The 13,716-nt window shown below is 38.3% G+C and overlaps 1 protein-coding gene across 11 annotated transcripts in view; it reads right to left on the reverse strand.

The window, feature by feature from the left end:
- Window positions 1-69: 69 nt before the first annotated feature.
- The window catches only part of TPD52L1 (TPD52 like 1), a 50,835-nt gene continuing 37,188 nt past the window's right edge, over window positions 70-13,716 (reverse strand). For 8 of the 11 annotated variants that reach the window (XM_042446382.1, XM_042446379.1, XM_042446385.1 and 5 more), the window contains exons 4-8: window positions 12,360-12,461; window positions 5,903-5,917; window positions 4,271-4,309; window positions 2,153-2,213; window positions 70-662 (exon numbers count right to left, since the gene is read on the reverse strand). In XM_042446382.1, the coding sequence (XP_042302316.1) occupies window positions 531-662; window positions 2,153-2,213; window positions 4,271-4,309; window positions 5,903-5,917; window positions 12,360-12,461 (349 nt within the window). In that variant the 3' untranslated portion in view covers window positions 70-530. Of the gene's footprint in view, window positions 663-2,152; window positions 2,214-4,270; window positions 4,313-5,902; window positions 5,918-12,359; window positions 12,462-13,716 lie in introns of all 11 variants that reach the window. The other 3 variants (XM_042446377.1, XM_042446378.1, XM_042446380.1) reach the window with 3 other exon arrangements.

A 13,716-nucleotide genomic window follows, 5' to 3' on the forward strand; every position in this document is an offset into this window, starting at 1 on the left:
GAATATCATTCTAATAAAAATCTTTCCTTTAAATAAAGCAGAAGACCCAAGCAAGAGCTTGTGCTGAAATGAAGGGAAGCAAGAACCATTTGTTCATTTATTTTAAGATAAACCATACAATTTGAAAATGCAATATTTAAACTGATTACCCCAAAAAAACCCTCAATATACATGCATGGACAACACTGGTAAAAACCATTTTCAAAAGTGATACACCACTTTGTCTTGTAGAAGTTGAACGCGAAAAACCACATATGAAATACGACTGATCTTGTTCAGACAAGAGGACGCATCTAATTTCTCCATGAAATCATGAATGCAGGCATATGCTCCCCCCATCTTTTACAGCTAACAACCATTCTGCAATTTTCCAGCTGTTTTTAATCACAAGCTATCTCCATAAACTGTTTCATTCATTCTCTATATGTCAACACACCTACATCTTAATCTTATGGAGAAAATAAATAGGATTTCATGTGCGAACTGGACTTAGGCAATTGGATAGAGACAACCAGGGACATCTCCGCAGTCTAGCATTGCAGTTCCTCTTCTGTTTCTGGAAGCCGAGTGCCTACAATTGAACTCTGGGCACTGGCATGGGCAGCAGAACTAAGAACTTCTTCAAAACTTCCCCCAGTATGGCTTGCTCCTCCAACTTTTGTCTGAAAGGAACAATCAAATGTAGTCATTCACTTACCCTACTTAAATGAATTAAGTCATTTCTTCTTTAGTTCATTGCCAAACAAAAGCACATGACTATAACAGAAGGGCCCTATGACCTTAATTGATATGAGTTACTTCATATTATTTTTTCTTTCACTAGCTGACATGTAGCAGATTACTGAAGTGTTAAATGCCTTAAAAAGAGAAGTAATATCTGAAATTCCTCCTGAGCTAGTTTCTGGAGGTTAGTGCCAAACTGAGAATTTTATATAGTGATTACTAAGAAAAGGGTAAAAGGCAAGGTCAAAGTTAAAATGTGAATATAAAACAGTGGTAATTTACCCAAAGTTAATTTTCTATTAGAAAGTCAGTTTCCTGTCACTTTTGGGTAGCTGGGGAGGTTGAAATCCTTTTCCTCCCTTGCACAATGACCATTCCCCCAACCCACCTCCCTCCCATTACTAATGGGAGGGAGGTGGCTTCCTAGAGGATTGCATAGTCGCTCTGCATCCAGCTACAGACACATAGCTGGATGTTTCACTGTTGCCACAGCTGCTCACCATTGTCCAGTAAATGGCTATGTTGGGGAGGGGAGGTGAAAAAGCTAAAAGGTAGGGTTTGGAGGCATGATGGAGGAGAAAGAACATAGTTCTGCTATGCTGGACTTTAAATCCCATCTCCTGCCTTATGTTTTCCAATGTCATAAATTTCTTGTGTCTGTTTGTCTGTAAAACTAAATAAAATGTTAGTTTCAAATACAGCTGTCCATTCTCCTATATCTGCCTTTTAAACCATATTTATAAAATGTTAACAAGATAGAGAAAATGGGAAAACTATCTGATTATAGAAAGATTGCTATATTTCTCAGATTTACCTGTCGCTAATACTGTTACATTTGATTGTGATAAAGACTTAATGCAAAAGTGGTGTTGGCAATGAGGGATTTTACAGCAGGAACCTCCCAGAAAAGCCCAACTTGCTTTTGGTGCAAGTGCCAACAATGACTAAACTAGCAAACCTTTAATAAAAACAGTAGTCTATTAGGATGTGTCTGCATCACAGTAACCCTTGTCGCATTTATTACATTTCAGTTTGCCTCTTCTAGTCTGAATGCATTTCATAGACATTCAGATTTCCTTTCTTTCAGGGGCTCAAATACTTCCCTCTCTAAACAATGCTGAATTTGCCATCTAAACAGCACAAATTGTTCTTAAAGGCTATGATGGACATGAAGTCTGTTAGATATACAAGAATTAAGAAAGGGTTGAGAGAAGAGTTTCTATTGCATTGATGATGGACTAATTTACAAACAAACCCTGAAGATAAGAAACAATAAGTAACTGATCTCAGGATGGGTGTGGATTATTGTACTGTAGCTCCTTGAACTATTTGCACAGAAAGATCACAAACAATAAATGCTACACCCACCAACTTCCCTCCCAGCAATGCAGCCGCCCCTCCAAAACAGACTATATTTTCTTCCTTATACCTTAAGGCTTGTCACAGTGGTCTCAACCTTTTCTTCAAAGGACTTGAACGTAGGAGAATTCCTAAAAATGATAAAACAAAGAGCTGAATGTTAATCTCTCTCAAATTTGTCCAAGTCCTTTGTTGCTTCTGAACAATGTTACCAGAAATAAATAAATGAAGGGACCCATCAACCACAGCTTGTGTCTCCATATCTGAATTCCAGTTAATTAATTTTTATTTATTTATTTAGCTCCTCACCTTTTATTTATTTATTGCATTTATCTGCATTTATTTATTTATTTAGCTCTTCGCCTTTCTCCCAATACGGGACACAAGGCCATTTACAATACAAGTTAAAACAAATTATAGCAAAAAATATAGAACAAAAGCTTAAAAACAATTGAACCAGTTATTTCTGTGTTTTGTTGGAGAGCAGAGGCATGTCTAACTATTGTCCTGTAGCTGGACAGGCTATCACAGGCATTTGCACAAATCTCTGGAGGTCTTTGCAAGCTTTCTGCAGATTATGTTCTTGTCATATGTCCAGCTGTAGGAAAATAGCTGGATGTTTCCCCACTTATCCAGTCAATGTTCCAACAACAGGGAAATGGCCATATTGGGGGCACTGTGTTGCTTATAAGGTGAATTTTTTTTTTTTTGAGGGGGGGTGATTTTGGTCACTGCATAGTTGTTACAGAGGTGACCTATTCAATGACCATAAAGGTGAGTTATGATGTATTAAGTCAAACAATTCCAGCTGTAAATTTAAAACAGTCAAAAACACATTCAAAGCACAGTAAAAACATATAGCACAACCCATTCTGCGCCAACCAGTTAAAAGCTGGAGGCATGTTAAATAATGTCTTTGCCTTCCAGTAAAAAAATAACAGAGAGGGGGCCAACTGAGCCTCCCTTCAGAAGGAGTTTCATAGACTAGGAGCAGCCACTGAGAATACTCACCAATGTGCCAAATTCAGTGTGATGTTATTCACAGTTTTATCTTCTGTCATATTTACTTCAAAAAAATCTAGTGTATTGAGAACCAAACTGGATCATAGCTGTGGCATATGGAGTACATCTTAATCTCTTCGTACTGAGAGGAATCATATCTACCTTCATCTGCTACTTGCAATGTGGAGATCCATCATTGGCACCAGCAGAATCTTTTTTGCCATTGCTAAAAATAGGCATCAAGTGGAATTTTGACCAGGATTATAGCGAAGGCAAAGAGGGGGAAGTCCCTTCATGCCATAGCCATTATTTGGTTTTAATCTCCTAAATGGCTATTTATTAAACACACAACTGATCATGCAAGGCCATATCATCATTTTTTACCATTTGAAGTGGTAGAGTAATTCTATACTACACAGTAGATACTGCAACTTATGACCCAGGGTTAAATTAGCTGTCAAAAATGAATTATTCACCTCCATGTGCCTCAGATACCATGATCTTCAGATACCATATTCTTCAGTACTATGATCAATACATATTTAAATAGATTTTCTCTCAATATCACTATTTAATGGCAGTAACAGCATTACTTGACTCATTAATAAATGTCACCTTCCATTTTTCACCATCTATTCTCAGAAATTTTCCTGCCAATCACCTTCAGCTTCTCAATGTTTACTTTCTTTTTTCACTTGAAACAGAACAAGACACAAGGCTTTCTTATAATGAGAACCTTGTGTCTGATTCTGTCACAAGGTTCTCGCTAATAAAAAAAAAAGCAAATATCAGAAGCAAAGGTTAAAAACGGCCTAAAAAAAAGACAAACAAATGGGTCCTTGAACAGATTAAGCCTGAACTCTTCCTGGAATCCAAGATGAAGAAACTAAGGCTGTCATAGTTTGGCCATATCATGACTCACTAGAAAAGATGATAATTCTAGGGAAGGTAGAAGGCAGTAGAAAGAGAGGAAGGCCACACATCAGATGGCTAGACTCAATCAGGGAGGTCATAGGCCTGAGTCTACAGGACATGAGCAGAGCAGTGGAGGATAAGTGTTCTTGGATATGTCTCATCACAGGGTTCCCACAAGTCGGCCCGACTCAAGAGGAATTAACAATAAAAATTCACTATAAAGTAAAAGGTGTAGGATTTCACATTTTAATATTAATGTCTGAACTTTTACCTCATAGCAGGCATACTTATGGAATGGCGAATAGAATAACTGCTTTTCCAAAGCATGAAAGAAAGAAAAAATAAAACTATTAATACAAGTTTGCACTTTGACTTATATTAATAACATCGAACTGTAGATTAATTTCACTTCTTAGTCATAAATTCTGGTACATAGGTTCTGGTGGGAAGCGGTTTTTCCTAATGTAATATGTACAAATGTACAAATGTCAAAAAGGCTGAACAAGATTCATAATAATACCATACAGAATCTTCTCTTGCGAGGCCTAAATCTAATTAATAATAATAATAATAATTTGTTTTATTTATCAAAGGAAACAAAGCAATTTATATCATAACAAGCCATAACCAGCTGTTCAAGAATTGGATAGACCAAGCATATGCGCAGGGGGTGGAGTGCACTAGTTCCCCGCCTACGTTGCATGTTTCTGTCATTCTGTGAAAGGAGGTCTGTATAGGTAGGAAGGAATTCTACATAGGGAAACAGAAAGTTTACATGGGATGTTCAAGAGGGGAAACAACTGAGAAGTGTTTGGAGAAGAAGAGGACTGCAGAAAAGTACCGCAACAGAAAACGGGGAAAGGTATCCTGGAACAGTTGAAGGACTTTACAATCACCCTTCGGTGCTGGATCACAGACCTATAGCTGAGACTGCCTGGAAAAAACTACTCACACCAGGCCAATATTCTATAAGTCAAATGGACAGTTTATTTATTCATTTCCCATTATTACTAATATATCGCAATGACTATTATCTACTAAATTTAATGATTGTTCTTTAAAATGTTTGCTATTAATGAATAGCAGACATATTTCTGGGGCTGAAAAATTAACTATCCAAGCTTATCTGAAAAAAGTTGCCTCTCCTGTTCCCTGTAGAAACGACTGCGCTACTTGAATATTGTCTGGATCTTTGCACATATTCACAAATGCCCATGTAGTTCATTTTCAAAATGGAAGTGGGAAAGAGATAAATTTATGTATGTCTCTTTATCTGCTATGCATTTACCATGTAAGACAATTTTAGATCTCCCTTCCATTTCAACTGAGAAGCCTGCTCCTTGTTGGAGGGGCCATTCAATTCTCCGTTGATGTGTAAGAGACTAGGGCGGTCAGCTGGGCATTTGCATCTAGGCATTTCACTAGCAATCTGGGATTTAAAATCATGGTTTGTTACAAACCAAGTCAACAGGAAACTATGCTTAATTGTATACTGAAGGCTGTGTGCACTGGCACAAGGCTCACTCACATCTCAGTTTATTAAGCCAAAATATTATTGCCTAACCACAGTAACCACAATACTACCCTGTCTCAAAAAAACAACCATCTGAAAATAATTCTACATTTTTATGTAGAATATACGGTATGTATGAGTTCATACTTCAACCTCTGGGGGAAAACAATTGTTAGGAGAAATACATTTTGAATGCTTTCATTAGGCCTACTCGAATCAGGAGTAACATTTTCACTTCTGTCTGGGTCTTGCTTCTGGATCTTTAGCAGTCTCTACCCTGTTTAAGATGCAAGACAACAAAGCTTCTAATCTTGTAACACAAAAGAGAAGCATGCTGTGTCCTTTTCAAAGATATACTATAGCAAATGTTACAACATACATTAATCTTACCCAAGTGAATGAGACCTGGACCAGGAGCATAAGGAAAAATTGAAAAGAGTTAACACTAGCAGATTGTTATGAAAACTTTTTTCAAAACCTGACATGGAATACTCAACACCAGAAGTGTTAAAACAACATTTATGTGATTCTGCATTAAATTGCTTTGTATACATGCTATAATGGGAGACTTGTACATTACATGTGAATGAATGGTGCTCAGGCCGATAGTGTTGAGTGGCTTGGAAGCTATATGAAAGATTCAGTAGGTTTGTGTCATGGAAGTATTCCATCTGAATCCTGTGGAGCTATTATGAAGATCTCACTTGACCAACTGGAACTCTACAACAGGGGTGGGCAACTGCCAGATGTCCCTCAATTTTTAAAAAACCTTTTAGAAATGGAATATTTTAATTAAGGTCTACCTCTTACTTGAAAAAGAGGGCCCAAATTCAATGGGTGTACATAAACAATGAAAAAGTGCCCAGAGTAAAAAACAGTTTTAAAAAAACAAATTTTGCCACAAAATACGTGTTTCGGGTGGCCCTTGGAGGCTTCAAAATTGTGTTGGGAGGATTCACTTTGCCCACTCCTGCTCTACAACCATCAGGTACATGAATGCATAAAAACAGATAAGTCCATTGGTCTCAACAGAGAGCCAGTGTGGTTTGCATACAAATCCTTGCCCCTGGGCAAGTCACACTCTTAGTGTCAGACGAAGGCAAAGGCTAAGCTCCTCTGAACAAATCTTGCCAATAAAACCATGTGATAGGTTCACCTTAGGGCTGTTATAGGTTGGAAATTACTTAAAGGCACACAACAACAACAACATTAGCCTTAGTTCACATAACCTTTTTTCAGTTATATTTGCAAGTTAGCTTGACTTTTCCGTCTGGACATGTGCACAGTAAACGTTGGTGAAGCTGTGTATATCGCTGTTGCTGATACTCTAGTCACAAGGCTGCCAGTAAGCATGATAGAGGAAAAAATGTACACAGCAATCCTGTTTCTACCAGCTGCAACCTCACAGGAGCTGATGATAAGAACATAATCCAGTTTGAGACTAGCCCCCAAAGTGCTCTTAACTAACCAGAAGATTCCAACTAATCCATGCCTGCTATTGAAGTCTGCATCACATTTCACACACAACTTCATGTGCACAGAACTACTTAACATGAACAGCTCTAGCTAAAAACTTTTTAATAGAAGTGTAATGAACTGGGCACCACAATTCAAAAAGGATGTTGAGAAACTGGAGTGTGTCCAAAGGAGGGCGATTAAAATGGTGAAGGGTCTGGAAACCATGCCTTATGAGGAATGACTGAGGGAGCTGGGGATGTTTAGCCTGGAAAACAGAAGGTTAAGTGGTGATAGGATAGCCCTGTTTAAATACTTGAAGGGATGTCATATTGAGGAGGGAACAAGCATGTTTTCTGCTACTCCACAGAACAGGACCTGAAACACTAGATGCAAGCCACAGGAAAAGAGATTCCACCTCAACATTAGGAGGAACCTCCTGACAGTAAGGGCTGTTCGACAGTGGAACACACTTCCTCAGAGGGTGGTGGAATCTCCCTCCTTGGAAGTCTTTAAACAGAGGCTGGATGGCCATCTGTCGGGTATGCTTTGATTGAGAGTCCCTGCATGGCAGGGGGTTGGGGATTGGACTGGATGGCCCTTGTGATCTCTTCCAACGCTATAATTTTATGTAACAAAGCAAGTATTATTTCATCTCCGAAAACTAAAGTACAATAATATCAAAGGAAGTGTATCCAAAGAGAAAACTACACTCAGCCCTCCATATCCACAGAATTTTTATCCATGGATTCAAGCATCCATGCTTTGAAAGCATCTATAAAATTTATAAATTCCAAAAAGCAAACCTTAATTTTACCATTTTATATAAGGGACACCATTTTACTATGCAATTGTATATAATGGGACTTGAGCATCCACAGATTTTTGTTATCCATAGGGGTCCTGGAACCAGACCCCAGCAGATACCAAGGGCCTACTGTACATGTTTAGATCCATAAATAAATAAGTGTGAAGCTGAAAGGCAGCTTCAACATATTAGTATTTACAATCTTGTAGCTTCATTGTTTCAGTTCCATCAGTTCAATTGCAATAGATGGAACATACTGGCAACCATTCAATGGGACCAGTTACTGAAAAGATTACTCATAATAATAGATTATAATGCCTAAATTAAAAGTATGGGTGATACAACACCACTAAGAATGGTTCACTGTGTGAGGAACAATCAGACAAGTGCTGCTGTTGGTAATGCAATGAGACTTGTTTGGGAATTTCAAATGAACTCCACAGGAAGGAATGGAACTTGTGCAACAGCAGAGGTCGGTAAACTGCACCATCAAGAAGAATAATTTGGTACAACATATTCACTGGTGATTTTAAAAAGTGTCACACATGCACAAACATTTCAAAATGACCTTAGGGTTACCATAATAAGTCAGAAACAACTTGAGGCACACAAGAACAGCAAACCACTTAGTTATTCAGTTATCTGTTATCAGCATCTCAAGTGCTAAGACCTGTACCACAGATCAAGGGGGGAGGCATGCGTCAGTTGTACTCAACCAATAAATTTTTTGCATACATCTCTAGCCATACTGAAGACAACATGTTAAAAAAAGGATGGTATATCTAGTTCCCAGTGCTGGATTTCAGCATTCAGCACTCAATCAAGCAGTGCATTCAGCACTGTTTTTACATACAAACACTAGATATAACACAACTCCTTGCAGAACAAAAGGACTTTTTCTATCAGTGGAAGGCTTCTGATCCAGCAGGGCTTTCTTGCTGACTGAATGGGAGTGGAATGTGTAATCTACACCAATTCATCCTTTCCCCCTTCAGCCTCAATTTTACGTTTCACAGGAGTCTCCCAAACAGAGGAAGACATAGTGCTGGAAACTTCAGGGAAAGGAAGGAATCTGCCTCCACCCAATTTCTGCTGGTAAGAGTATGGGGAATAGAACTCCTCTCAGGAACACTCTTGTGCGTATATGCCTTCATGTTGCCTGTCAACTTCTGGTGATCCCATGAATTTCATGAAGTTTTCTTAGGCAAGGAACACTCAACGTGGGTTTGCCAGTTACTTCCTCTTAAATATAGCCTACAGCACCTACCATAGGAATAAAACTATTGCTCCAACCCATTGAATTTTGCAGCACAAAAAGGAAGATACAGTGGTACCTCGGGATACGAAATACCCAGGTTACGAAATTTTCGGGATACGAAAAAATCCCATAGGGAATTATTGTTCCGGGTTACGAATGTTTTTTCGGGTTCCGAAAAAACTTTTGGTGCTTTTTTCGGCTTTTTCGCACGGAATCGCGGCTTTTCCCCATTAGCGCCTATGGCAATTCGGCTTACGAAGGCTTTTCGGGTTACGAAAGCGGCCGCGGAACGAATTACTTTCGTAACCCGAGGCACCACTGTACACCAATTTTACTTCTGTGTGTGTGTTCAAGCAACCAGACCTTGGGTTTCCTTGCTTTAGGGACCATCATTCCTGCTCCCTATACTTCAACAATCCAGAAGAATAGGTTTTGTAACAATAGGATGCAGGAGAAAGTCCCTAAAGGCTTTGCATGAAAGACAGGTTAAATAATGACAGACATTTGCACTCTGGGATAATTTACTTGGGAGTTAGTGGCACTGACCTTAATGGAAACAATTTCTAAATAATTTTGTATAAGATTTCTCTATAAAACATTAGGGTAGGGAATGGCTAGTCTCCACAGGTTAAATGCTACAGACAATACTCCTTTATCACCTCTTACTTTTCAAACATAATGAAGACAGACAAATACAAACCAATTTAGCAGTTACTGAGTAATGGCCCTGAGGTACACTTTATATATACTTCTGTCCAAACAGAGGCCTTGGGGTGGAGGCACTGCTCTGCTGTGTCACACAGCATCTGAACGTTTGATGAAACTAACACACAGTAACCAGTTCAAAGTAATAAGAGCAATAGCTTCTATCCTTGAGTTTATCTTTTAATTCCCTGGCTGACAACGAAACTGTAATCAGCTCTCCAGCTTTCCTGAACAATCAGACTTGCACACACATTTCTTTCAGACTACTACTTTGGCTCGCTTTCCTTGGAAAACAAGGCTTAAAAAGATTAAGAGTTATCAAATACAAACTGGTAACAAAGTAATTGTCAGAAAGCTATTCTGTGAACAGGAAACGTCTACATTAAATTTAACAGCTTTTTGAACTATTCTTGTTTTTCAGTGTCCTGATTTGTTTTCAACTTCTTTCTTTTGTATTATGATCACAAGGATGAAAATATGAATTTCTTTTATATATTACATTACACACTACATTATTCATATGAGAAGGAAATTATTCATAAAACAAAATTAAAATCTAGCATTTTTGTAAAGCCCAGATCCTAATATTTTCACACTCTTGGTTTTGCTAATTTGGTTTTAGTGTTTTAAAAAAATTCTCTAGCATTTATGAAGTACCACAGACTTGTGCTAAACAATACGATGTTCAGAAGGACAGGAAAACAAAGGTGAATTTTTTCAAAGTAGAAGTTAAAATACACTTTTTAGAAAACAAAAATACTAGACTATATACAACACTTCAGTGAGAGATGCACATGAAGATGTTTGTGCCCTATTGTAGATTTCAGGGTGGGGAGCCCAAAATGTACATTTCAGGGTGGGGAGGAAAATAGAGTGGGGGAAGGAAGAGAAAAGGTGATAAACAACAAGGAAAAGCAAGAAATGACCGTAGTAAACTCAACAATATATGTAGTTCACAACTACCGTATTTTCTGGCGTATAAGGCGACTGGGTGTATAAGACGACCCCCAACTTTTCCAGTTAAAATATAGAGTTTGGGATATACTCACCGTATAAGACTACCCCTCTTCCAAAGCACACCAAATACAAGTTAAAAAAAACATCAAATTTGATTTCAATATGGTAATTTTAATTCAAATGACATGCAGGTACTTAGCAGGAAACCTTGTTGTATACAAAGCCTGCTTGGATTGGTCAGCTCTCCCTGCTTGCCCAGCCCTCCCTGTCTCCAAGACTATCAGAGCGGTAGCTGCTTTCATACGATCGTTGCATATGGTGGGGATGCAGCCGCAGCTATTTTTGAGCTCCCCCCACCATATGCAGCGACCACAGATTCTCCAGTCCAGCTCAGAGGTTTCAGCACCTGCCCTATAAGATGACACCTGACATATAAGACGACCCCCGACTTTTGAGAAGATTTTCCTGGGTTAAAAAGTAGTCTTATATGCCAGAAAATACAGTAATTCTTTTTTGGTCGGTCGATGAAGAAAAAAAAATAACAACACTTATATATGCCTAAAATCCAAAGATTTAATCACTCTTGGACTACTTGTTAACTCTCTGTACGTGAGCAGAAAGATTGCAACTACAGGGCCAAGCTTGATGTGACTTAATTTGTGGTTAGAATTTCCTGGGCTTTCTACTCTATTTTGAAAACTGAGAAGCAGTTCTATGCAATATGATATGGATCTGTCTTCAAATCAACGGCCAACTTATGGCACCTCCATGAATTTCACAGGCTTTTCTTAAACAAAGACTATTCAGATGTGGTTCTTCCATTCCTTCTTCTGAAACAGCAGCTGGTATTGGTTGGTGGTCTCTCATCCAAGTACTGATGGAGCTGACTCTGCTTAGCTTCTAAGAACAGGTGGGAATCTGGGGCCTTTAGGATATTTAAGCCACAACACTATGCTTAACCCTTTAATCTTGAGCCTGCTCTTTGTGTAAATTCCTCCCAGCTCTCAAACTAGGGAGAGGACAGATTGGGTAGGAATGAGAGGATACATACAGATTTAAGTCAAATAGTTCTAGAAGAAATCCATGCCAGTCAACAGTTGCTTCTATCTGCAATACCAATAATGTCACATGAAGGAAACTGATTCCACTGTGAGGGACAGCTCTGAATCTCTGAACAGATCCACCTTCCTTTGTGCAGATCATTCTGCCGAGGGCAGTGAAGGGAGATATGAAAGATGCTGGATTGTTTAACCAAAGTCTTTACAGTATTACTGTTTAACATTCCTTGGGAATTTGATAAAATAGTACAGCCTCTACTGATGTTTTCAAAAACTGCTTGGAGGCAAATTTTTCTTCTTCAAACATTTCTGTTTCAAAGACTCAATTCATGAAAAGAATTAAGCTAATGGAGTTTTTCTGGCCCCACTTACATATGTTTAGTGCTGCTTACTAAATAGGATTCCAATAAGTAATCCTGTTTCTCTGGCAATTTACCAAGACTTTAAATCAGCAATACAATGTTAATTAGCTATTATTTGTTTGTGATAAAAGGAGAAAAAGTTGGCTTAGCCATGATTCAACTTAATTATCATAATGCTGTGAAATAAAGAAAAGGGAAGAATATGACTAAATTTCATCCTTGTAATTAAGTCCATTTTTTGTACCTCATATCTCCAAACTTCTTACTGATGACTGTACCAACATTGCTGATAGCTGCTGTAGCCTTTTGTCCTGCTTGACTCAGAGTCTCCTGTGTCCTCTTATACCTGAAATAAACGACACTACAGTGTAAACATCAATTTTAACAGAAAAGATTCAGTCATTTAAGATACAACTCAGATGAGTACCATTGTTATCCTTTAAATTGACCAACAAACTACCAATACTAAACATTAAAGTGAAACTTCAGTATATTAAATTCAAATGAGGAACAGCAAAAACGCACCTCATAGTTTTAAAATTGTTTACCAAACGCCTTTTGATCCCAACAGCTTTTCAGTTATTTTAAGTCTGCTAGGTATGTTCCATATATAACAAAATGCTCAGCCACATCAAAGGAATGAACTGTAATAAAATTACATTAATTTTTTGTAAGGATCCAAACAGAATAAAATGCAAGAGTGAAAGAGCAATTACTTGCCTTTTTTCATCCACCCACTCACCCCATTTTGTTCTCCCTCCCACTCTTCTCTAGTCCACATCTTTGGACTGTATCACCTATAAATGCAGGTTTGGGAAGGCAAAAAAAAAAAAAAAAAGCTGCCTAAAGGATGTAAACTATACAACTACATCAACAAGGATGAGCTATTGCTTGAGGCAGGTGGGTCTGTGCCTACTCACCTGACAGAATAGCCTAATCAGATCCTACATTGTCTCTCATGCCCAACTGTGAACAGCAAGTCACTTGCAGTTTTTTTGGCTTGAAGGAAGACAAGTTCCCAATGTGGCTGACCGCTGCACATACATGCCGCTCACCTGCCCCTTCCCCCCAATTTATTCTATGCAAATTCCAGAGGATTGGGGGGGGGGGATCTTCACTCACAGATTCTAAGGACAGGAGATCTGGATGGAACATTTGGCCTAATTACCCAGGTGTGTTTTTCCCCCAACTGCTGTTCCTCAGCCAAAAAGGATACATTTGTGGCTATAATTAGATAAAAACCAGACTAGATCCTAAAGAGTAAAGATATATACAAATGGACACTAAAGTTAGAATCATCCGAGCCATTGTATTTCCCATCACCATGTAAAGATAGGAGAGCTGAACAATGAAGAAAGCGGACATGAAAAGTATCTATTCATTTGAGATGGGATGCTGGAGATGAGTGCTGAGGATACCACGGACAGCCAAAAGGACAAACAAATGGGTCCTTGAACAGATCAAGCCTGAAATCTGCTTGGAAGCAAAGATGATCAATCTGAGGCTGTCATACTTTGGCCACATCATCTAAAGGAATCACTCACTGGAAATAATAATAATAATAATAATAATAATAATAATAATAATAATAATAATAATAA

This window comes from Sceloporus undulatus, chromosome 1 (genome assembly GCF_019175285.1).
Source record: "Sceloporus undulatus isolate JIND9_A2432 ecotype Alabama chromosome 1, SceUnd_v1.1, whole genome shotgun sequence".
In the NCBI taxonomy this organism is placed as follows: Eukaryota; Metazoa; Chordata; class Lepidosauria; order Squamata; family Phrynosomatidae; genus Sceloporus; species Sceloporus undulatus.